This window comes from Trichosurus vulpecula, chromosome 5 (assembly GCF_011100635.1).
Source record: "Trichosurus vulpecula isolate mTriVul1 chromosome 5, mTriVul1.pri, whole genome shotgun sequence".
Taxonomy (NCBI): domain Eukaryota; kingdom Metazoa; phylum Chordata; class Mammalia; order Diprotodontia; family Phalangeridae; genus Trichosurus; species Trichosurus vulpecula.
The window spans coordinates 226964291-226987623 of NC_050577.1; the positions used below are offsets into that span (position 1 = coordinate 226964291).

Here is a 23333-nt window from a genome sequence, read left to right on the forward strand (position 1 = left end):
AGAGAGTGAGAAACTGAGGCTTGCAGATAAGTGACTTGCTCGTGGTTAAACAATAACATCAGAGACAGTGTAAGCATCCAGGTTTTCCTGCCTCCAAGTCCAGACCTTTAACAACTAGGCTATATTGCCTCATGTGTAGTTTATTTAGTTCAGTTAATTGATCAAACCGCAAAAGATAAGGCCCTTTTATAATGGCACTCTAAAGTATATTGTATCACCTGCCTCTAATTGCAACGATATATAATTGTCACCATTCCCTCCCCTCTTTTTACACTGGAACACTGTTAGGAGTAAAGTGCTTAGAAATGGTTTCCACTTGATGAATGGCCATAAAGCTAAAGCCAACCAGTCTGAAATGAATTAGCAAGCCAAATGAAAGTCTCTAAGTTCAATAAAGTAAAGAGGAAGCTGGCAGGTAATATCTAGATACTCTTTTGCATAATATTGTGGATTTCCAATTGAAGATTTTAGTGTTTAGTAGGGTTTCTGAAGGGAGACAGGACCTCAGGAATGAAAGAATAAACTGCTCTTTGACAGTAAGATAGGTGTTAACAGCTCAGCACTTTTCTAAAGCACTTTTATTTAATTGGTGGAACATGGACACAAAACAGAAAAAGTCCTTATTCTACAGGATGATTTATTGTCAACAATTTAGAGTTATAGAGTTTTCATAGCATTACAGTCAATTAGATGGGAGTCTTTATGTTAAACAGAATTCTTGCTTATAATGCCAGTTTGTCTAATGGTTATTTCACTTATAGCAAGTCAAATAGCACACAATAAGGCTACACTATGAAAACTGGTGATTTAAGAATAAGCAGTCACAAAACATTTGTTTAAAATTGAGTGTTTTAAATCCAAGTGTTTCTGAAATATCCATGACAATTTATAGTTGTAGCAGTCCACTGCAAAACTTAAAAGGCATAAACTAATGGCTCTTACCTGGTAAATACTGGAAGCTGAGATTGAATAACCTGGACTCTTATCACAACAAGCAATAGTGTGCTGAACATCAAGACAATAAGTTTCAGCAGTATCTGCAGCAGAGAAAAAGGGATACTGCCCTTTCCACGAAGAATCTGCATAGCAGTAGTATATAATAATGGCAATGTATACTGGCAAGGAGAAAGAGTTAAATAGTTAGCTTAGTTCATTAACAACCTTAAAACATTAAACACTAGACTAAACACAAATTTAGATAGATATAAAATATAACATTCATAGAGGCAGTGAGAAATGAGCAGAAATTTTAAAATATGAGATGGGTTACACCTACAAATGTTGTAAGACAAAATAATTAAGGCCAATAATAAATTTTTTTTTTTAACAGAATTAGCCTTCAGTTTGAAATTGGGTCTAACAATTATATCAGTAAATTTTCAGAGTTAGTGAGGAAGAGGGTAGTAGTTCCTATTTTAAGACATTAAGCTGTTTATTTTCTATTAAAAACAGAAATTAAAAATTAATTTGCCTCAATTGAAAGCAAAAAGAGCTGAATCCTATTGATTTAATACTACACAAAAATTTAATTGAATTAAAGTTTAGATTTCTACTTACTCCTTGTGCTATAAATACTTCATAGACACAGCATATCCCCACGACAGTGACCCCTTGCTCTTTACATAACGTGGCAATAGCTACTAGAATCACAGTCAGTAAAATTGGAGTCCATACTATAAGGAGCAAAAACACTTTATGAAATAATCTGACAACAGGAGAACAACTTGGATTTGACTGTTATTTGTGATTAATGAAAACGCCCCAACATACTTCTATAAGCCTGATGTAGCATACTGTCCCCAAAGCTGCCTCATTTAAAATGTAATATGTATTTCAATTTTATGAGAATCCTTCAGTTTAACTTGGAAAGAAATGTTAAATGTTATACTTCTAATCTAAATTGCAGAGGGAGCTTGGTGCAGTAGAGGGCTGGGCTCATTCAAATACTGTCATACAAACTGGCTGATCACTTAAGCTCTCAGTGCCCCCATACAATAACCCCTCTTCCCCTCCAACAATTTGTCAATGAAGAAAATTAGGCTTCATTAATACTGGGCATATTTATTAGAGGAAAGGACCTTACACGGACCCTGACAAATGGATAAATATGGAAGAGAGCAAAAATATATTTTAGAAATCAAAAGCCTGTTTGCTTTTGATCAAACGATTCCACTGTTGGACATACATCCCAAAGAGGTTAGCAAAAGAAAGGTCCAATATTTGCTAAAATATTCATAGTACTTTCTTTTTTGGTAGCAAAGAAGTGGAATCAAAGTGAGTGTCCGCTGACTGATAAACAACTGAACAAACTGTGCAACGTAGTGGGAAATTATTGTGGAATAAGAAATGACAGAGGAAGTATTCAGAGAAACTTGGGAAGAGACAGAAAGACAAATGGATACAGTGAAATAAGCAGAATGAGAAGAACAAACAATTTTTACAGCATGTGGATGAGATCGTTAATGAAGTGAACTAAAAAGCTAATAATGGCCCTACAGGGCATGGTCTAGGTGGGCAGAATATTGCATCATTAATGTATCAGTTTTGGGGTAACTTTCTTTGATACAAGGGAGTGTGTTGTCTGGAAGGAGGGAGCAGGGTGGTGTAGCATGAAGAGCATATCCAGAAATGACTGATGTAAAATCAAAAAATAAAACATATTAAAACAAAACAAAATTTGTTTGTGAGAAGCAATCTTTGGTGAAGGAGACAACATAAGGAACAGGTACAGGAGAAGAACTGAGAATGGCAAGTTTAGTTTTTATAATGAAACCTATATGATCTAACAGAAAGGTGGGCATCAAGAAGTAGTAGCAACTATGTGACAGTGGAAACAAATTATGAAGGGCTCCGAGAGCCAAGGAATCATAAATCTTGCATTTTTTAAGAGGCAGGCCTAGCTAGGCAATATATGTACGTAAGCAAAGAGCAGTAATGACACAGAAAAAAATACTGGTTGGCTACTCCAGCCTATCAACAAATTCTTGCACGTCAAGACTGTCAAACTGGTTTACTATGAAATTAGATACATTCATTGTTATATGGGCATGTCTATATAGCTAAAATTCTATGTAATTCTGCACAAACTGAGTTAGTATTTCTCCCTGTGTTCCTGAACTACATAAAGAATTACAGTTCTCAGATGTGGGTCTTCGTCATGTCCCTACTAGTCATCTAACATCGGTAAATTTTCTTTAACTACTCTGGGCTTTAGTATCTTCATCTATCAATGAAATTATCTTAAAAAAGTAGATTCCCACTGAAAATTCTATATACTACTACTTCTAGAAATACTATACTTCAAACATCTGTGATTTCACTGGTATGAGTATGTAAGTTGGATTTAGTAGAGGAGATAAAACCATAACAATTTTATGTGCCTAATCACTTTTCCAGCCTTAAAGTCCCTTCCAGCTCTAAAACTGTATGGTTCTAAGCTGATTTTACACATAAGCCATTCTTTATCATTTGCCCAAATGAAGGGGTGGGGGTGGGGAATAGTGGCATGATTAATTCAAAAGTGCAGCTAACATCCGAAACCTTCATATTCGCCTTTCGATTGCTTGACACATTATTCTGCAGTATATAATCAACAAAATCAGTTTGTATTCTGTAAGTATATAATTTCTGAAAAGATTACAATGTTTTAAATATGTTAGATATTAACCAGTAGAATGTCAGTTTGAAATAAAAAAGTTAACAAGCATATGAAGCGAACCCAAAGTTAATTTTTCTTTACATAATGGATGATACCACATTTTAATTTAGGTCAGCTATATGTAGAGAAAAATAACTTTTAGCTCACTTCAAATGTATATCCACAGCAGATTTTCAAAGAATCAATAAGAACCTGCATCAGAGACGTGTCACTATTACCTCAGTATTATGGCTAAAGGAAAGCAGTACAGGTTAAATTGGTCACACCAAATAGAGATATTTAAAAATAAGGAGGGAAATAAGACTAAAAGCATTTAAGTCACAGGGCATTTCTATATAGCATAGGTTTATGTTATGAGAAAATACATATATTCAGATATGCTTTCAATATGGAAAATATGGCATTCTTCTGTTGCTTTAATGATAAATCCAAAAGCAGTATGCATGTCAAAGCAATTCTTGTATTCTCTTAAAAATATTGTTCTTTATTATTCTATAGTCAAAGAAAGCATAGACATTTACCTATGGTATTATTTGGACCTTTAGATTTTGTGTATGACAAAAATGCAGTTAGAAAAAAGATTGATGATAAAAGTTCTGCTCTTCCTACAACACCTGTTACCTAGAACAGAAAGGAAGACAGAAAACTAATTAATAAGCAATGCCTTGAAAACCTGCTTTTCCAAAAAATTATGCCATAAATGTTAACATTCTTTGAGTGCCCTCATGTGGCAAGTGCCCATAACTTCTACTTATTCAAATTATTCTTGTCTAACATATATATTTTAGGGTTAAACACATCTTTAAGATTTAGCTACCACATTAGGGACCAACTCCTTATTTTTGTTAACACTTTAACACACACAGGCATCTTCCCCAGAACGTGAAGCTGAGTAACAAGGCAACCAAGTCTAAAGCTAGCAAAAATAAAAAGTTTTATAATGGATGATTCTAATCATAGATGTGCACTGCATTTTTAAATATCTAATATGAAAATCTGAATTAAAAATATTAGCAATCATCATCTAAACTGAACTTTACTTTTTAAGAGAATTAAATTTAGGGTTCCTTTAAATAATGAGCTGCTCCACTCCATTCAAGTATGACTTCTACACAACTCTTTAGAAACATATCCTCTTGATTCAAGTGAGATACGATAGTATAAATGAAGTCTCTGAAGCACTGTCATGAATGTTAACTGTTTCTTCCTGTTATTTTAGCTATAAAGATGAATAATTATTAAAGTATCATTTTATTAGAGTACCATTTTAGCAAATACCACCTCACTTTTCCAGAGACCACTTTTTTTCCAAAAATCTCAAACAATGAGAATTAGGAAGAACCAAAGACTCTCAGCAGTTAATAAAGATGTTACAAAATCCACACACTAAAGATTCCATGCATTGTACATAACAGTACTTAATAAATACCTGTCGAATTGATGAACTGAATATATAATATTGCAGAACAGAGGACCTTCATTTTAGACATAATTCTGCAAGCTTGGTTAATCTGATTTCTCAGCTCATTGAAGATTTAAAAGAAAACACTAATGACTTACATTTACGTAATGCTTTAAGATTTCTAATGTTTTCCTTAAGATAACCCTGTGAGGTGGAGAGGGTACATATTACCTCCAGTTTACATTTGAGAAAAATGAGGCCTGGAAGGGTTAAGTGACTTGCACGCAATCACATAGCTAAATAAATGCAGGAGGTGGGACTTGAACTCTGACTCCAAGTTCAGCACACTAAAATCCAGAAAACTGGAGACAAAAAGGACACCAGAGATCACTTAGTCTAATTCTCTCATTTTACAGATGAGGAAACTGGAATTAAACTTTAAGTATGAAACAGATTGTGGGCCAGGACTTCATAGTAAAGGTGGAGAAATTTCAGTTAACCCACCACCACCAGTAATAACTGTTGTCAGCTAGGGGGACTGGAGAATAGAAATGGAGCAGGGTGAGTTAACTTTACCTCTAAGGAGACTGACTTGAAATCTAACCAGGGGCTCTTTGGTTAAGGATCACTCTTGAGCAGATCTCTTCTACGACAGAAACTTTTTATTGGCTGCTTTTAGCTGAGGATCATCAACTATGTTTTTCAGCAACAGAATTATTTCACTTGGACCCTCAGGCCCTGATTCATAGTAGCTACAAAAAACCCCTCCAGGGATAAATGGTAACTGGCCAAGACTGAAGAATGCTGAATAATAATGAGCAATTTAATGAAGTTTCTGTTTTCAAGTCTAATGGTTTTTAAGTAAAACTGTTCTGATTAGAAGTAACTATAGTATATCTGCTAATTATTTTTCTCTGGCATTAGCCAGATCTGGCATAGAGGCACCTGGCAGTGAATAGAGTGTTGGGCTGGAGAGAAGAGGACTTAGATTCTATCCAGACCTTATTAGCTATCTAACTCAGGGGCAAAACTGCAAGGAACTCTGACACCAGAATTGAGATCTGAGATCTACACTGGTGGAGGGATTTCCTAATGTTGATTGTAATGAAGTTACAATGTTGATGGTGAGATTTTAAAAGATAATTGATAATTTAAAAAAATTAGAAAAAAGGAGACTTCTATTAGTTTTAATTTAATAGTATGTTATTTTACTACCAGTGTGACTATTTTATTTGTATCCCCAGTACCTGGCACATAACTAGGTGCTTAATCAATATTTGTTGATTAAGATTTAGGTTAATAACAGAAAACCCAGTAAAGATTTTTAAAGATATGAATCAAATTTTAGTCTATTTAAGCAGGCATGCTCTACTTATTACCTACAGAGAGGGAAATTACTGGATATGAACAAGAACTATACATGTTCTTATCTTGTATGTGGCCCCTTCAACACCCAGCTACGTAGTAGTCTAGAAAACATTAACAATATTAATTAGGGCAGTTTTTAGAATGGTTACCCCATGTTCAGAACATACCGCTGAACTAAAAAAGGATTTTCATTTTTACTGTTAAAAATATCAGACAAATGAAATATTTTACAATGTGTATATATTAAGTATTTTTTTATCAAAGCCTTTTGTTTTCAGGTTTGAATAAATTAAATGAATTATAACGACTGATTTCAAAAATTATATATACGTTAAAATGTAGCACGTATAATTCATTACTTTGCCCAGAAGTTTTTCCTCTGATTATACCAACTTAGAGACTAGCATTTTGTCTCAAGTAGTAACATCTAAATATGTCAGGGGAAAAAAATCTTTCAATTTTTTTTCTTGAGTAAATGTTTTAATATAAAGCTAAAATGCTACTGGAAATTCACTTTTAGGCTTCAAAGAATAAAAAAATCATTAGTAAAGATAAAAAAATACACATTTTTAGGTTTACCTACCGCTTCTGTGTGTATAGGGTGTACAGCAAACATCAAGGAGGCAATTATACTACTCCTGGGGTCCAGAAATAATTTGCAGACTTTAAGGAAGACCACACTAACCACAGCATGAAAAATCAGATTTAGCAGGTGATAAGATACTGGTTTTAATTCACTATATAAATAGTTTAAACGAAATGTCAGAACTGTTAAAGGACGGTAAGATTTGTGACTTCTTTCCTAAAAGGGAAAAAATACATTTGATTATTAGTTTTATTTAGTCATAATTTCAAATTTACATACAGCATGACCACTACATTCAAAGGTACTTTGAACTTATTTTATTCCTTAGCTAAGACCAAGGAAGGTCAAGAATATAATTTTTTAAAGCAATAGTAATCATCACTAAACAACCAAAATTCTTCTAAAGACAGGAAAATTCAGGTAGAAAGCTATTTAACTTGTTCAGAAGTGCTTTTTTTTTTTCCTTTTCAAAGTAAATTTTAGAAGCTAAAGTAATTATATTCAAAATAGTTTTCAGAATGATATTGGGAGCAAAGGCAGAGAATAGACAGTAAAGGAAGGAGAATAAAAATGGAGAGAAGAAATGTAGGACTAAAATCAGATGAAAATGATGTCAAGCAGTTTCTAGTGCCTAGCACAATAAACTGTACATATTAGGGACTAAATGTTTGTTTAATGAAAACACAGGTCAATGGTGAGCATAAGACTTTCTATGCATTATGGAGGCACTATATATTAGCAAGACAGCCAGATAATTTCTGGTTCAATTTCTAAAAGGAGTTAGAGTGAAGAAAAGAAAGTGTACTGGTAAGGAATAGTGACAAGGAAATAAAGCAGCTGTACAGAAAATAGAGCGGTATACTGACAAATAGTAATATATTAAAGGTATAGTCCAAAGGTAAAGGGTAAGTTGCTTTATATAAACGTCTCTATGGAATATGAAGATGAACACAAATAAATAGAAGTCATTGCATGGTGCATGCACAAGGATTAATTCAGACACAATAAGTTTAGTACACTGAAATCAAGGGACTTTGCATTTTACAGTTTCTGTGAGGTTTACCTAAACTTTTGAATAAATGTCTGCATAAAGCAGTTAATTCTTAATTCTAACAAAATGTCTGAGAAGTCTTTATTTCAACAAATGTATCAGAAGATAAAATATCTTTGTGACCTTTGCTTTTCAGATGAGTAATAATATATATATCAAAACATGTCAACATCCTTTTTCTATTACATTGCAAGATCACTGAGAATAGTGATTATTTCATCCTTTGTATTTGTACCCCAATACCTAGCAACAGTGGGCACTTAAATCTTTGCTGATTATTAATGGTCATGGTAAGAAAACAGAATAATTTAATTAACCAAATTTTCCATTAAGACAAAGACTAAAGGGACATTTATGTCCACGGTTGTTAAAATGCAACAGGACTGAGACAGTTGGCAGCAACATCCTTCTGAAAGCTTAAGAGATAGATATGCTTCCATTTGAGATGGCCACTTACTGTCAGTACTGTAATTCAAGCAATTATCACACTGGCCTTTTTTATGTCATGGACCCCTTTGGCAGTCTGATGAGATCTAAGGACCCTTTCTCAGAATGCATAAAATAAAATATGAAATAAATGCATAAAATAACAACTACAAAGAAAACAAATTATATTGGAAAAATTATCAAAATGTTTGTAAAGCCATGTTGATGGACCCCTTATTCTGCTGCAGGGGTGGGGAAACTTGTGGCCTCAAGGCCACTTGTGGCCCTTTGGCTGAATCCAAACTTCACAGAATAAATATGCCTAATAAAGGGATCTGTTTTGTAAAATTTGGACTTGGTTAAAAGGCCACGTGTGGCGTTGAAGCCACAGGTTCCCCACGCCTATTCTAGTGTGATTAAACATTCTATTTGTTCATATGACTGAGGATAGCAGGTAATAAAAACTTAATTCTGACTTGAACTATAGTGTACATAGAAGTCCAGAAATGTTATTCAAATTGGATCACCTGTTTTGAGATGAGGTGGGAGGGAAATGAGATCATATTAGAGAAAAAAAGAGAAATGTTTGTGGCAGCTTAAATATTTGTAAAGGTATTATCCACTACCAGGATAGTGGCAAAACCTGTAGCAAGTTTGAGATAAAGTCCATTTATAACTTCTTCTGTTAATTCCCTGATACCATTCCCTAAGTTTCTCATACCACTTGGTATAGAACTCTCTTCTATACTTTTATTTGCTGAATTGAAACATCTGGGTTTACAACAATAATGTAGTCTTTAATGCACATACATAATCTGTATGTAAAGCACTATGGCTTAACTTATTATCTCTATCTAAAATATCCTGACAAAGATGCAATTCAGACTAGACATAAAATTCCAAGCTTTGTATTCCTTAATGTTGATAATTATCATACATGAAGTCTTTTTGAGGTAATTCTGAAGTATGCAAGTATTTAATTTGACAATAGGATGATCAATTTTGAGTTGAAAGGGACCTTAGAGATCATCTAGATAGATCCTATGACAAACAGTTTTTTAGGGTAGACTTGCATGGAGAAGCTGAGGCAGAATGGGCAAGTATCTCGGTAACTAGAGAGCAGAAATAAAGCACCTTAAAGGAGGTATACTTCTGGTTTCTCTCCTTCCCACTGCTCTTTCTCTCTGTTTATTTCAAGCTATCAGGATGGAGCCCATGAACAGATTTTCATCATCAGATGATGGAGATTCATTTTTTGGGCAAACAAATTGGTGTAACACATGTAACAGATTAGATTAAAAACATAGGAAGACTGAACATATGTTAGAGAAATATATCCTAAATGTGCCTTACTCAAAGGGAAAAAAAAATGAAAAGCACAAAGTCAGTAAGGAAATCATACACTCCTCCCTCCCACAAACACAGTGATGTTCACACACATAAAGCACAAGATGACCTGGTCAAGAAATGAACCATGCTGATTAAAAATAAAAAAGGCATCCAACACGATTACATTAATAAATTGGCATCTCCTGTTTCCTGTCAACAGAATGCACCCACAATTCACTGAATATTTACTTTTTTTTTAAAAAAATCTGTAATTTCTGAGATGACTTAAAAGAACAGGTGAAACAAAAACCAAGCAAACAAAATACTACCGAGACAAACCAGTTATCACTTACCTCAGACATAGGGGTTCCCCAGAAGTCATTATGAAATAAGTTTTTTAAAGGTGTAGAAGGATGTAAATCTTTATTGTCCAATATTGCTGAAACATCATCAAAAACAAAACCACAGAAGAGGCTATTCCAATAGCAGGCTATAACCACGCTGACTATTAGGGTTATTTCTTTGAGGCTAACAGCCATTGTTTCCACCAGCACTCATGGACTAAAACTGCAAAAGAAGATTTCATGAAGAGATACAATACAAATATTATACATATATATACATATTATATATAAAATAGAGCTCCATACATTCAACTAAAAAAGATTAATGATACAGTTTTGAAGGAAAAAATATAACATGAATTCCAGTGTTCTCATTATTTATGGATCTATTTAACATATTTGTAGTTCATGACTAAGCTGTGCATACAAAACTGAGTTAAGGGGTTTTATTATAATCACCATTATAATAACTATTGTCAGGCACATGCATGTAATTCCCGTTAATGGGTGAGGCTGAAGCTGATGGTTCCTCTGAGTTTGGGAGTTCTGAGCTGCAGTATGGGTGAAGCTGATCAGATATCCAAGACCGGTGCCTATTTGGAGAGTCCCTGGCAGTATAGGGCCACCACATTGTCTAAGGAGACTTGAACTGGACTAGGTAGGAAAAACAGAGCTGGACAAAATCTTCAAGCCAGTCAGTACTGGAATTGAGCTTGTGGGTGGCTACTGCATGTCTATACTGGACGAGATTCAGTCTTAAAAAAAAATTACTTATCATTAATATCAGCAGGATGGTGGTATAAGCAGTAGGGTAAAATTCAAATAGATTTGCAGGCACTTAATGGTTTAGAAAATGACACATTAATGTTATCTACTTTTTACTGTATTTCTTTTGTTAAACATTTCCCAATTATATTTCAATATGGTTTGGGAGGCACTTAAGAGTTTTGGCCCTGATGAATAAAAGCTTGACACCTCTGGCACAGAGGATAGAGAGCTGGCCTTGAAGTCAAGAAGTTCTGGATTCAAGAACTGTTTCTGATACATACTGGCTTTGTGTTGCTGGGCAACTCACTTAACCTCTTAGCACTCTAGGCAATTCTCTAAGACTAAAAGTTGCAAAGACGTTGACCTGAAGTGGTAGGGTGAATGTCCTCAGCAGAGTGTCCTATACCAATGAAATCACAAGTCCAGTTAATCTTCAGTCTTGCTGACTCTCTCTCCTCTTGGATATTGTCTCTTCAAAGTACTGGGCCTCTGCTCATAATCATCTTCCCATTTTATTTCTGCTACTTTCTGTGGTATCTGGATGGGCAGACGTTTATGTCTACTTTCACATGTGAGAGAAATGATTACTCTTGTATTTATAATCAATTATTAAATCAAGATTAAGGTTTTCCCTTCCTATTTCCTCATTTAGCGAGCCTCTGAAGGACAATACTGATAGATGAAATTGCCCAAATTGTTGGGGTACATGTTTTTTTTTATCTTGGGTGGGATTCGACCCAACTAGAAGACCTTACAAATAGAATCCAGTCTAGGGGAGAGCTTGCCTTTAGGAAATGAGCCCCTATCCTTGGGACTTTCCATTAGAATTTTGGGTGACCCAGCTTATGAAGAGGAAAACCAGCCACAGTGGTCTGGGTACAAATAGATCCTTTTGTCCAGACTGCTGGAGAAGGCCGAGTCTCATGATAGGGTTAAGTTCTGAGCAGGAGATGCCCACCTCCTCATTAATATGTCCATCTTCTCACTGACTATTAGCCAATCATAGCTGATTTCCACCCTCAGGTACACCACCTTTTCCAAGGTTTTCTTAAGGATTCAATGTTCTCCAGGGGAAATCTTTGGTTCCTGAGAGTACCACTGACCCCATTTTATTATTTGCTAAGCATAATTAATTTGAATATTAATTACCCAGAAATTTTGTCTTTTGGACTTTTCATTCATCGTGTGTGTGGGGGAGGTGGGGTGGGGGGCGGGAGAGAGGGAGAGAGAGTGTGTGAGTGTTGAGAGAGCTGAGAGCTTTCTTCCATTCCTTCTATTTTAGAGGTCTTGCTCAAAGTCACAAGACTTCAGGCAAGCACATTTTTTTCAGCCCTGTTTAGGTATACTCTATTCTTGTTCAAGTCTACCACTTCTATATGTGGAGCCATAACCCTGAAGTCCAAATTCTGTTCTCAGATGCTATTTTAGCTACCTGATCACTTTCTAAACTTGCCTCTATCTGAAGTTCCTACTTTCAATGATAGAGATGAAAGCATCACCTATGCTCCAAGGTTTTTAGTTTCTCGTAGAGGAGTACATAATCCAAAGTAATATTGTTTGGGCTCCTTCTGGAAGATATCCATTTGGTCAATTGTTGTGTGTAGTGGTTGTCAAGTTTAACAATTTAAACTTACATTTTGTGATGGAGAAAATTAAAGCCAGGCATAGTCTGACAAACAACCTACACTTTCAAAGAGTATTTATTGCAAAAGGTTCAGAGAAATGTGAAGTCCAGTACTAGGGACTAAAATACCACAGACAGTATTGGTTCAGGAGGGATGGGAAGCCCTCAGAAATTATATTCCAAGGATACAAGGAGTAACAGTTTGAATAAAGATGTTAAAAAAAAGGCAGTTTGACATAGTTTATACATGTGCTATCATGTAAAACATACTCCCATATTCTTCAGTTGTGGAGACACAGATCCAAAAAAAAAAATAAAGAAAAAGAAAAAAAAAGAATAAAGTGAAAAAAATCCTTTGATCTGCATTCATAGTCCATGAGTTTTTTACTTGAATATGGATAGCATTTTCCTTCCTGAGTCCTTTGTACTTGTCTTGGATCATTTGTGTTGCTTAGAAGAGCTGAGTCATTCATAACTGATCATCACACATTGTTACTGATACTGTATAGAATGTTTTCCTGGTTCCGCTCATTTCACTTTGCATCAGTTCGTGTTATCGTGATATCTGCCTGTTCATCATTTCTTATTGCACAATAGTATTCCATTACATTTATATACCACAGGCTTGTTTAGTCATTCCGCAATTGATGGGCAGTCCCTAAATTTCCAGTATTTTGCCACCATGAATATGACTGTGAAGCATACTTTTTAAACTTCCTGTATTTGTTTTATTTTGTTTATGTCTTCTTTTGCAACATGGCTAATATGGAAGTGTTTTGCATGATCTCACATGTACAACCAAAATCAAATTGTTTGCCTTCTCAAGGGGGAGGGGGAAGGAGAGAGAGAATTAGGAACTCAAATTTTTAAAAAATGATTGTTTTAAAGTTTTTAAACGTTTTTTATATGTACTTGGGAAATATTTAACCAAATAAAAATAATTCAGTTTTCAATTCTTTTTTTCCCCACAGTTTTTACTGCATAGTTTATCTCTTTTCATTTCCTCTAGGTATTCTTGTAGAAAACTGATTTTTTTCCTTTGAGTTTCTGTAGTTATAGCATTATCTTCCTCCTTCTAGGCAAGATTTTTGCAAATCTTTGGATCTATAATAGTCCTTTATACTGGTCTTTCAGTTTATTCATCTTTCTAGTCTTATTCTTGCTCTGTTCCAGCTCTAGGCTCTTCCCTTTTCTGCACTTTTGGATGGGCTGGGCTGGATTTGCTTATTCTCAACCCGTGTCACCTGCATCCTGCACTGACTTCTACCTCCCAGGATTAGTTTCCCCTGGATCTTTGAAGTTTAAGGTTGGATGGTGAGGGCCTGCAGTTTAGGACAGAATATTGTAGACCCTGGAGCCCCCGGCCCTGAAGTGTCCCAACCTGAGTGCTACCAGTCATTTCCTAAGTCCATACTGCAAGTTTCTAATCACTCTGTAGCTTTCTGGGTGAAATACAGAGTCTGGTTATCTCAAGTAAATAACATATGAAAATTGCTTTGCAAAACTCAGAGGTATTTAATGCTATTGTTGCAAGTATTAATAACAGTATTAGCACCACTACTACAAGGATCTCCCACTAGTTTTTGGTCCTTCTGAGAGGCTGCTAGGCTTAGTTTCCTGCATTGGCACTGATTTTGCTGTTTGACCCCTTTCCTATTACCTGTTGGGCTTCTTGCTGACTTATTACAGCTTCTGGGTCAGAAGTCACTTTAATTTCTCATTGGATTTTTTGATCACTATTCAATCTGGTGTGACAGAATGTTTTTGTTGTTGTAGTGGTAAGATATAATAAATCATATGTTTTGCCTGACAATCCCTTTTACAGAAACAAAAGATGTTATCTTTCCTTTCTCCAGATATATCTTTGGTTTTTTTAGCCCTCTTCCCCTTGTCACTAAATTCCTGCTATCCAAACTTACTTTCTTTTAATGAAATCCACTCAAATCACACTCACCCCAATCTAAACTATTTTCTCCTATAATCTTTAGTCTCTGAAATAGTGTTCCCAAACCACATTTAGTATGTAGAAATACCTAGAAAGTCCTAAATCTCATAAAAGAAATAGAGAAACTGGTGTTCTGTTGTTTTTTTTTTTTTAACTAATACTTAGGAGGGTAAATATTCTGAAATCCCTTGCTGTTATTTTGGGGGAAAAAAACAAACCAAAAACTGAGACTCAATCCGATTCTTTCACCATAAAATCATAATTAGTTGAAAGCCAATTAGGATTTATTTGCGTTTCATTAATAGAAAAATGAAGTAAATCATAAGGAAAAATACTGATCAACATCAGACACTTCACGGCTTATTTGTTTAGTTATAATATCATAACCAGTGACATCTTGTTTCTCAGCTGGTTAATGAAGGTTATTGCCCATACCCCATAGTAAAAGACTAACAGGAGAGAGAGAGACTTTTCCTGGCATTGAATCTAGGGGCAGATCTATGGGTAGTTTTTCATTTGAGGATGGGTAAGTCCAATCTGTCCCAAGTTAGTCTTGTCTTTGAAGGGATAGTATAACCTAAGAATGTGCCCTGTCTAGCTTTGGCTTGAAATATGGAAGCTACAAATTCATTCCCCAGTCTCAAGAAGGTGGAACTTGATGACAACTGGCCTTCAAATACTTTGCTCTCAAAGCAAACAATGTGTACCTTTCCAGAATTGCTAAGCTGTAAATGGGTAGGATTTGTCAGCTACTCTTACATGTATCTGCTGACTGGCCCAGATATGGTGGGAAGAATGATGGGGGAAGATAACCAGCATCGCCCCCACCCCAGGTCCTTCTAGACAGACTATATATACTGACTTTCTAGCCAAAGCCCTGCAGAGGACTGTAGAAGGGCTTAGTCTACCTCTCTCTTCTTGCGTTTCTCCTCTTTCTTTCAGAAGGTGCCAGCAGACTTAGCTTGCTTATTTTCTTTGTTCTATCCCTTTTTGCTTTTTCTCTTTGTCACTTCTTTCTTCAGTAACAGCCACAACCTACAGGTACGTACTTTTTCTCTCTCTCAGCTCAGCAGGAGCCAGAGAAATAGGCTCATCATCTCTTTTCTGGGGGAACAGCCTGGAGTTCTGGTCAATTTTCAGACCAATGCAGCTGTGTTGGGAGTGTGCTTTCTTACTTGTCTTCTTGCCTCTCCTTCAGATGCTGTCTATTCAGCTTTCTCATAACACACCCTATCCCCAACCAATCTGTAAAACTAGAGGTACGGTGTATTTCTGAACCATTCTCCATCAAGCTGACTCTCTCTTTCACACTCATAAACATTCTTTCTTTTGCTCCTCTTTTAGGTTTCTTTTCTCTCTTTATTTTATCCTCATGGCTTATTGTCTTGGTTCTGTTAGGATTTGTGTCAATTCAGGCCAAGAGGAGATAGGAAAAGCATCAATTCATAATTTATTCTTTTCCTCTCTGAAGGAAAGCATGTATAGATAAATTTTTAAGATTTATGCAAAGTTATTAGATTTGTATATGTTTGTATTAAGCCAAAATATCCTCTAAATAGTTGATTTGTATCTAAATCTTGTGCGTTCTACAAGCAGCACCCTCCCTTTAAAGGAATTTATGTATGAGCTACTTAGAGGATATATGTGGAAGTGGGGGGGGGTACACTGGAAATGCAGGGAGGCAATATAAGACTTACTGAAATATACCAATAACTACTACCTATGATACTGAGAGTATAAGGTTTGTTACAGAGGGCATTGAGGTTTGAAAGTCTCATTCAAATGTCACAGGTCAATTAAAAAATATTAGGTGACATTTACATAGTGCCTGTTACAAATTACTTCCACTCTGTGAGGGTTGCCCCTTTTGCCCCATGTAGTGGGTCTATCCTTTCTTGGTTTCTCTTTTTAAACCAAAAATAACAAAAAAAGCTTTTTATTGTCCTTAGCATTTCTGTCTATATCTGCCTTCCTGATGCTGTTCTTGCATATCTGTGGCACTCTTTTGTGTTTATCTTCAGTTTACTAAATAAATTGAGCCAAACTAACCTCATTTCCTTTTTTGGGGATGGTTGAAAGACTACCAGATTAGTGAAATTTTTTGATGTAGTACATTTAGATTTCAGCAAAGGGTCTGCCAAAGTCCCTTGTGGTCTTGCTAGTCTGCTCCCACCTTTTGCCAGCTGCCTTGTGGATGCATTCCTACCTTCTGACTCCTTCCTGCTGGATTTGAAGGTAGAAGGCCTGGCTTCAAATTCTAGCTCTAATTCTTACTCTGTGTGACCTGGGGTAGTCATTTGCCTTCTCTTAGCTTCAGTAAGTAACCTCCCCTATAAAATGGAGAGTTTGAACTAGTCAGGGGTAGGGAACTTGAAGCCTTGAGGCCACATGTGGCCCTCTAGGTCCTCAAGTGCAGCCCTTTGACTGAATCCAAACTTCACAGAACAAACTAGATTCAGTTAAATGGCCACAATTGAGGACCTAGAGGGCCACATGTGGCCTCAAGGCTGCAGGTTCCCCACCTCTGGACTAGATGGTCTCTAAGGTCCCTTCCAAACCAATCTATGAACCTATGAAAGCAAATTACGCCATGATGGTATCAAGATAAAAAAAGGTTCTTGTATGTTTGCACAGTGAATTAATCTAATAAGAAAACTGAATAGGAGTAAAATCATGTACTCAGGCTGATAAAACAAAAGAAAGTCATCACTCACCTTAATCACCAAACCTGGCTATGAAAGACTTCTGACTACTGTCAAAAGGCTGAAGATCTGCCATCAATGAAGTTATTAAAAATAAGGTACCCCAGGTTCTGAAGGGGTGTTATTGTGGATAACACTGTTATCCACAAGCTGAATAAGTGATATTACATTGCAGAGCAGCACACCAGATCACTATAGCAGAAAAAAAATTCATAATAAGCCTGGTGGTCCAAGGCAGAAGGACATTAATTCTATTCTATAGTGAAGTTATTTTCATTTTACACAAAGGCATGGAGCAAGAAAAGAACTTGGGGAAAATGACTTTCATAACACCATATTTTCATACATTGCCATGCTGATGCCAGTCCACCAAAAAGCCAAGTTCAAAGACCAATGCTGAAGATAACAATAGTATAGAGGAAAAAAAATGTTTATAGTGTAATTACAGTAACTGTTGCCAGGAATTCTGAAGTCACAGAAAGAAATTGTCTTTTTTTTTTTATGCTATGGGACTAGGAGAGAGTCATAGGAAAGGTTGGGAGGATGGTAAGAAAGGCTGGGGTAGAAGGAAGAAAAGAAAATTAAAGCCAAGTAAAACTAATTACTTGTTAAGCACAATACTTATTTTGAAGATTTTTTTTGGAAGGTCCAAACCTACTTTAAGCCATGGACCATAAACTGTAGTCTGTACCATTTGATTTGCCCATAAAGTTATATTGTTTGGTACATCAAGTTTAAAAGCAGACTTCACTCCAACAATTATTACAAATCTGCAAGGAATTTTCTTTTAGTTTTTGCCTACTTATCAAAAGCAGATAAGACGTTCCGAAAAAAATTTACCAACACTGTAATCTCACTATAGTAAACAAAGAAACTTACGTGACTTAGTGACCTCAGTATTGTCAAGGATATACAGAAAACATTTATTTTGAAAAAAGGAACTGAGGGAAATGAATAGCTAAAGCAATTAAAAAATCTCACAGAATAAAACTTTAACCACATGAAACTTTAAAATATTATTCTCATTTTCTGAATTTCTCTATTAGCAGTTTTTACTATTTCATTTTCTATCATCTTTACATATTTCCGAAAACTCAAGGTTTTTCTTGTTTGAAATAAGCTTCTTCCCGATTTCAACATTGTTTAGCTCTTGATTTGGTCAGAGCACTTCCAAACTTGAAGCAATTTCTTTTCGTAGGAGATGGAAGAAGCTAAAGCAAGCAAAAATTAAGAAGAATCTGACACATGTCATGCAAAATCCTCGTTATCATGTGTATGAGCATTATGCTTGGCAGAAACTTAACACTGAATTCTTGGACCCTACATCTAAAAATTGTTTGCATAAATACACATTTTATATGTTTAATATGAATGTATAAGCAGAGGCTACATCAGATTGCATGCCGTCTTGGGAAGGGGGCAGGGAGAGAAAATTTAGAACTCAAAATCTTATGGAAGTGACTGTTGAAAACTAAAAACAAATAATTTAATTAAAAAATACCCATTTTCCAGAGAGATAATGCAGTAGTCTTACCCTCAATCAATTATATTTATGCTTCTGAATACATAGTATCTAATGCTACCATTCACTCAGTTCTCCTGTGAGGTCTATTTGGGACTGAAATGTAATTCCTGAACTCTAGACCAAAAGTCAACATACAGCCAAAAGCAATGAATTCTATGGATGAGTCATCTGATTAGGATGGTAATGCTTTTTAAGGAAGAAGTGGCATGATTTTCCCAGAGATACTATAGTCTTGACCTTATTTAGTAAATCACCTACCACCCCCTTTGTTTTCCCCTCCAAGGACTGGTTTGCCTGTTTTTCTCTTGGCTACTATATTCTGTTCCTTCTAAGCAGGTATGGGGGGTTTTATTTTTTCCATCATTTGTCTACTGCAGAGGCAAATGGAAATACCAGCTCTCAGATTCTCCCCTGGGCCCCTGTCTCTAACGTAAGCCCTTGTACGATTTTTTACTATTAGTGACGGGGAAAAAAGACAAAGTGAAAATTAAAAAATTTTTCAAGTGCCTCACAATAAAAGTTGTTTTCAGGCTGCTAGAATCTAAATGGAGTTAAACCCTGATAACTTCACAGCTATATTTATGTTTTTGTTTGTCACCAACCTACCTAACCTCTCTCTGCATCTCTCACTCTTGGGGAGTGGCATTTCTACCTGCTTCTTCTAGGACGCCACCTACTTAAATTCTGTAGGGAAAAATAATCTTATATAAAGAAGATAATATCGAGTCTTTGGATATACAAAGATTTTTCCACACTTCTTAAGAAAACCTAAATTTAAGTCAGCCTTTTTCTCCAGTGTCTTCCTTTGGAAACTTTATAAAGATACTCTGGGCTCACAATCTGACTCTGTCTTATTCCCACATCTCACACTATTGCTTACCCTCAGCACATCAGAAATGTTAATGAACTGATAGCATTTAGTTTTACATAAAGTCTTCATACTGCAGTTTGCGGAAATCATTTGATTTAATGAAGATCCATAGGGGAAAAAATGAACATACTATCTTAGGCATCATACCAAAAACACACAATCCACATTTAAAAACTTTTTTCTCAATTTCCTAGACCTGGAAAGAAGTCTCCCCTAGAAAAATCGTGGATAAAGCGAATTCCTAACTTATTCTGAGTCTCATATTTGTCACCCTCTCTCCAGTAACTTATAAATTTCTCCATTACATCCCCCAATCATACTCTGCATACAATGAAAATCCAACTGATATCTGTTCTTGATTGACTTAACCCTATCTACGTCCCTCTCAAGACACATAAGTGCACGAATGCGGCCATCTTATTTATGCCATAAAGCTACATAAAAATCAATTTTAAGACCACATTCAAAAATCTTAAGTTTTGTTTAAAAAATTCCATGGGATTAAGTATACCATCTTTTAGAAAATATCTGTTGAGTTTGCAGAATAAAATTTGCAAATCTGCAATGGTATTACTAAGGAGCAGGGGTTGCTTAAGGGAATTTGCAATTATGAACAAATTACCAGCTCAATAGTCAATGGGAGAAAGATAGCTCACCCTAAGAATAAATTGAAAAATGCTCTCTTCTTGATTGGAAAACCCTGTAAATTATAGTAAGTTTTATTAAGACTTAGTATATAGTTAATTGTTGCTCTTAGCTTGAATATGGGACCCAGAAGTGTTGAAGAAATTGACAAAGACCTTTCAAGCTAATCCAGAGTGCTAGAAAGACTGAACAGAGCTAATTAAAGGGACATCTTAAGTGACTCCACAGTGGCTAAGATAGTAAGAAGCTGCTGGCACCTCGCTACAAGCAATCCTTTAAGGAATCTGAAAAGACTCAAGATCAATTTAAAAGGAAAATTATAATGAAAGCTGAGTAAGAACACAATATAGTTTGATAACTTGTATCTTAGTTGAAACAAGTACTAAATTATACCAAGGTTTGTCTTATAAAAATTATCTACTTAAATATTTTCAATAGTAAGTACTTTACAGTAAGTTTTTTAAGAATAAAATTGAAATACTCACCTGTACTCTACTACAGTATAACACCACATGAATCAAGATATCTATTGCCATTTGATGGGCTCTAATTTTAGTGGCAGTTCCTAAAAAAAGAGAGAAAAAAGGCAAAAATCTTAAATGTTGAATTTGCAATTTTAATTTACTCTTGCAATTTTAATTTAGAAGAAGATGACAGAGGTTACACAAATATACTATAGAACATATTGGTATGTTTTCCTACCAAAAAATGGCAGCCTTCTCAAAAGGTTGTACCATGATAGAAATAACTTGAAATTCAGTACAAAATTAAGTTAATTTCTGTTACTAGTTGACATAGCAGGCAACGCTAAATTGCTTAGCTTTGTGGTTGTACATTAATATTAATACATATTATAGTTTCCATCCTGTCCCACAGAAACATCCCAGATGTTCTAACATAGATTCATATTTAGCAAGATTTACAACTGTCTTTTGTCTCTTTCTCTATCCCCAGAGTTTAGCACACTACTTGGCACATGGCAGGTAATAAATAAATTATTTATTTATAAAACTGATTAAGACACAGAGGACTAATTCCTGGAGAGTGACACCAATGGTTCAGTGTAATATAAGAAGTAACTTGAAAGCTGAATAGGTTTTCTGAGAGTCCAACCAAAAAAGGTTTGGTGGTTGGACAGGGTTTGATGTTACCAAAATATAATTACATACTCAAAGTAATTTATTTACTTTCTCTCATACTTTAAAAACCTAAATTTCAAAAAATTTTTTTTAAAAAATCATTTGCACCAACAAACTTTTAAATATAAGCACTACAAAGGATTTGCAGAAGAATTAGATCAGCCAGTTCATAGCCTCTTTTATTTAGTATTTTTAAGTAAAGGTGTCCAGAGGGAAACCCTATGACTTAACTGAAGCCTTTAGGGTAAAAGAGTCAGGGAAAATACAATAAGAATATTAAGGCAGTTCACCGAGTCCCTCTGAACACTGGAGTTGGAAACCACAATTTCAAATCAAGCATACTAAAGACTTTGACTAAAAGCTCCAAAGAGGAAATGAAAAGTGGCAGAGAAGGGACAGACAGAACTTGGACTTTCACCTGGGATCTTGGGCAAGATAGTCTTCAGGTCATGGCAAGAAGGGGAGGCCATAATGATCCAGTACTGCTAGGTCTATGCTGTAGGGCAGCTAAAACATATCAGGGTTATGGAAGCCTGGATACAAATCTGGGTTCAGTGCCACACTTAACTCAGAAGTAGGTCTTTTTAATTTCCTATCCCTGGGTTGAGACACGGTGAACAACCAACCTGAGATAAAGCTGGAAGATTTTAGCCTGGAATGCTCCAAGGACAGAAGTCTCTGCCTACAGATAGGAGGCAAGAGAGTCTGGAAATCAGGAGGAAGGGATGTGACTAAGGAGACAATCTGTTTGTCAAAGAAATAAAGCAGGGTGGTATGGTGAAAAGAATACTGATTTTGGAATAAAAGCACTAAAATATGAATCTTAGTTTTGCTACTTGGGCAAGTCACCTCCCCTCTAACATATCTGCCCCTCAGTTTCCTCAACTGTAAAATAAAAGGGAAGAAGTAAGATGATTTTTAAAGACCCCCCCTGCCCCCCAGATTTGATTCCTAAAAATTTGTCAATATATTCTCTGTTAAATAAATATTATGTATAAAACCAAGCTCAGGGCACCATACTACATCCTTTTTTATAAACCCAGGACCTTCTTGAAGTGCATGAGGGGGAAAAAAAAAACCTGACACTTAGGGGAAAAGTATCATTAAAAATTTTTAAAATCAAGCCTCTCATGATTAGTTTGAATTTTTTATAGTTTAAATTTTGAAATCCACAGCTTGATATTATTAACAGCTAACAGGCATTACAGCCATGGACTTAATAAAAACTACAAAATGCAGAGAACTATCATCAAATGCAAACAATAATACACCGTAGTTGGTCTGAAAAAGTTTACATAAATCAGTGTAGAGAATCATCTTCAAGCACACACCATAATATATTCTAGTTGGTCTTTCATAGTTTACATAAATTATCTACCCTGAAACAATTTCCAAAGGGCCCTGGTTTTCCCTCCTAAATTTACATTTATTTAAAAGGATCATTTCAAACAAGTACAGGCCTGTATGTAGTAAACTCATTCTCTGTGAGAGGCAATAAAAAGATAATAGCAATGTATATTATATTTATTTTAGGTGTGGCCGTAATTTATTTTAGTCAAGGGAATGTGAGCTAGTGCCAATTTTAATGACATGGAGACAGAAGAGGAACAGGGGTGGCTCCTAAAAAAACTAAGAAGTTTCTAGGAGAGGACAAAGATAGAGGAGTAAAGAAAAGTCCTTTTTGTTTAAATATTTTAATAAGATAAAGAATTCCTAAAATGTAAGACAATGAAATCAGGCCATAAGGCAAGTGTTTCATTTAAAAGGGTCATATCAAAAGCTCTCACTTTAATCCAAACATTAGCCAAGGGAGGTAATGATGTAGACAATGGTTCAGGGCTAGTTTTATTAAATTTTCCCAAGATTAAATAATATACCAAATTAGAACTTGTAGTCAGGTCTCATAATTCCAAGTTAGGTCCATGAGTAAAATACAAAATATCTAGGAAA

General features: G+C 35.4%; 1 protein-coding gene across 3 annotated transcripts in view; it reads right to left on the reverse strand.

The window, feature by feature from the left end:
• The window catches only part of TMTC3 (transmembrane O-mannosyltransferase targeting cadherins 3), a 65296-nt gene that overhangs the window by 38252 nt on the left and 3711 nt on the right, over positions 1-23333 (reverse strand). The window contains exons 2-8 of one of the 3 annotated variants that reach the window (XM_036760066.1): positions 20730-20809; positions 17216-17395; positions 10174-10387; positions 7012-7230; positions 4180-4279; positions 1558-1673; positions 943-1115 (exon numbers count right to left, since the gene is read on the reverse strand). In XM_036760066.1, the coding sequence (XP_036615961.1) occupies positions 943-1115; positions 1558-1673; positions 4180-4279; positions 7012-7230; positions 10174-10359 (794 nt within the window). In that variant the 5' untranslated portion in view covers positions 10360-10387; positions 17216-17395; positions 20730-20809. Of the gene's footprint in view, positions 1-942; positions 1116-1557; positions 1674-4179; positions 4280-7011; positions 7231-10173; positions 10388-11296; positions 11318-17215; positions 17396-20729; positions 20810-23333 lie in introns of those variants that run through there. The other 2 variants (XM_036760067.1, XM_036760068.1) reach the window with 2 other exon arrangements.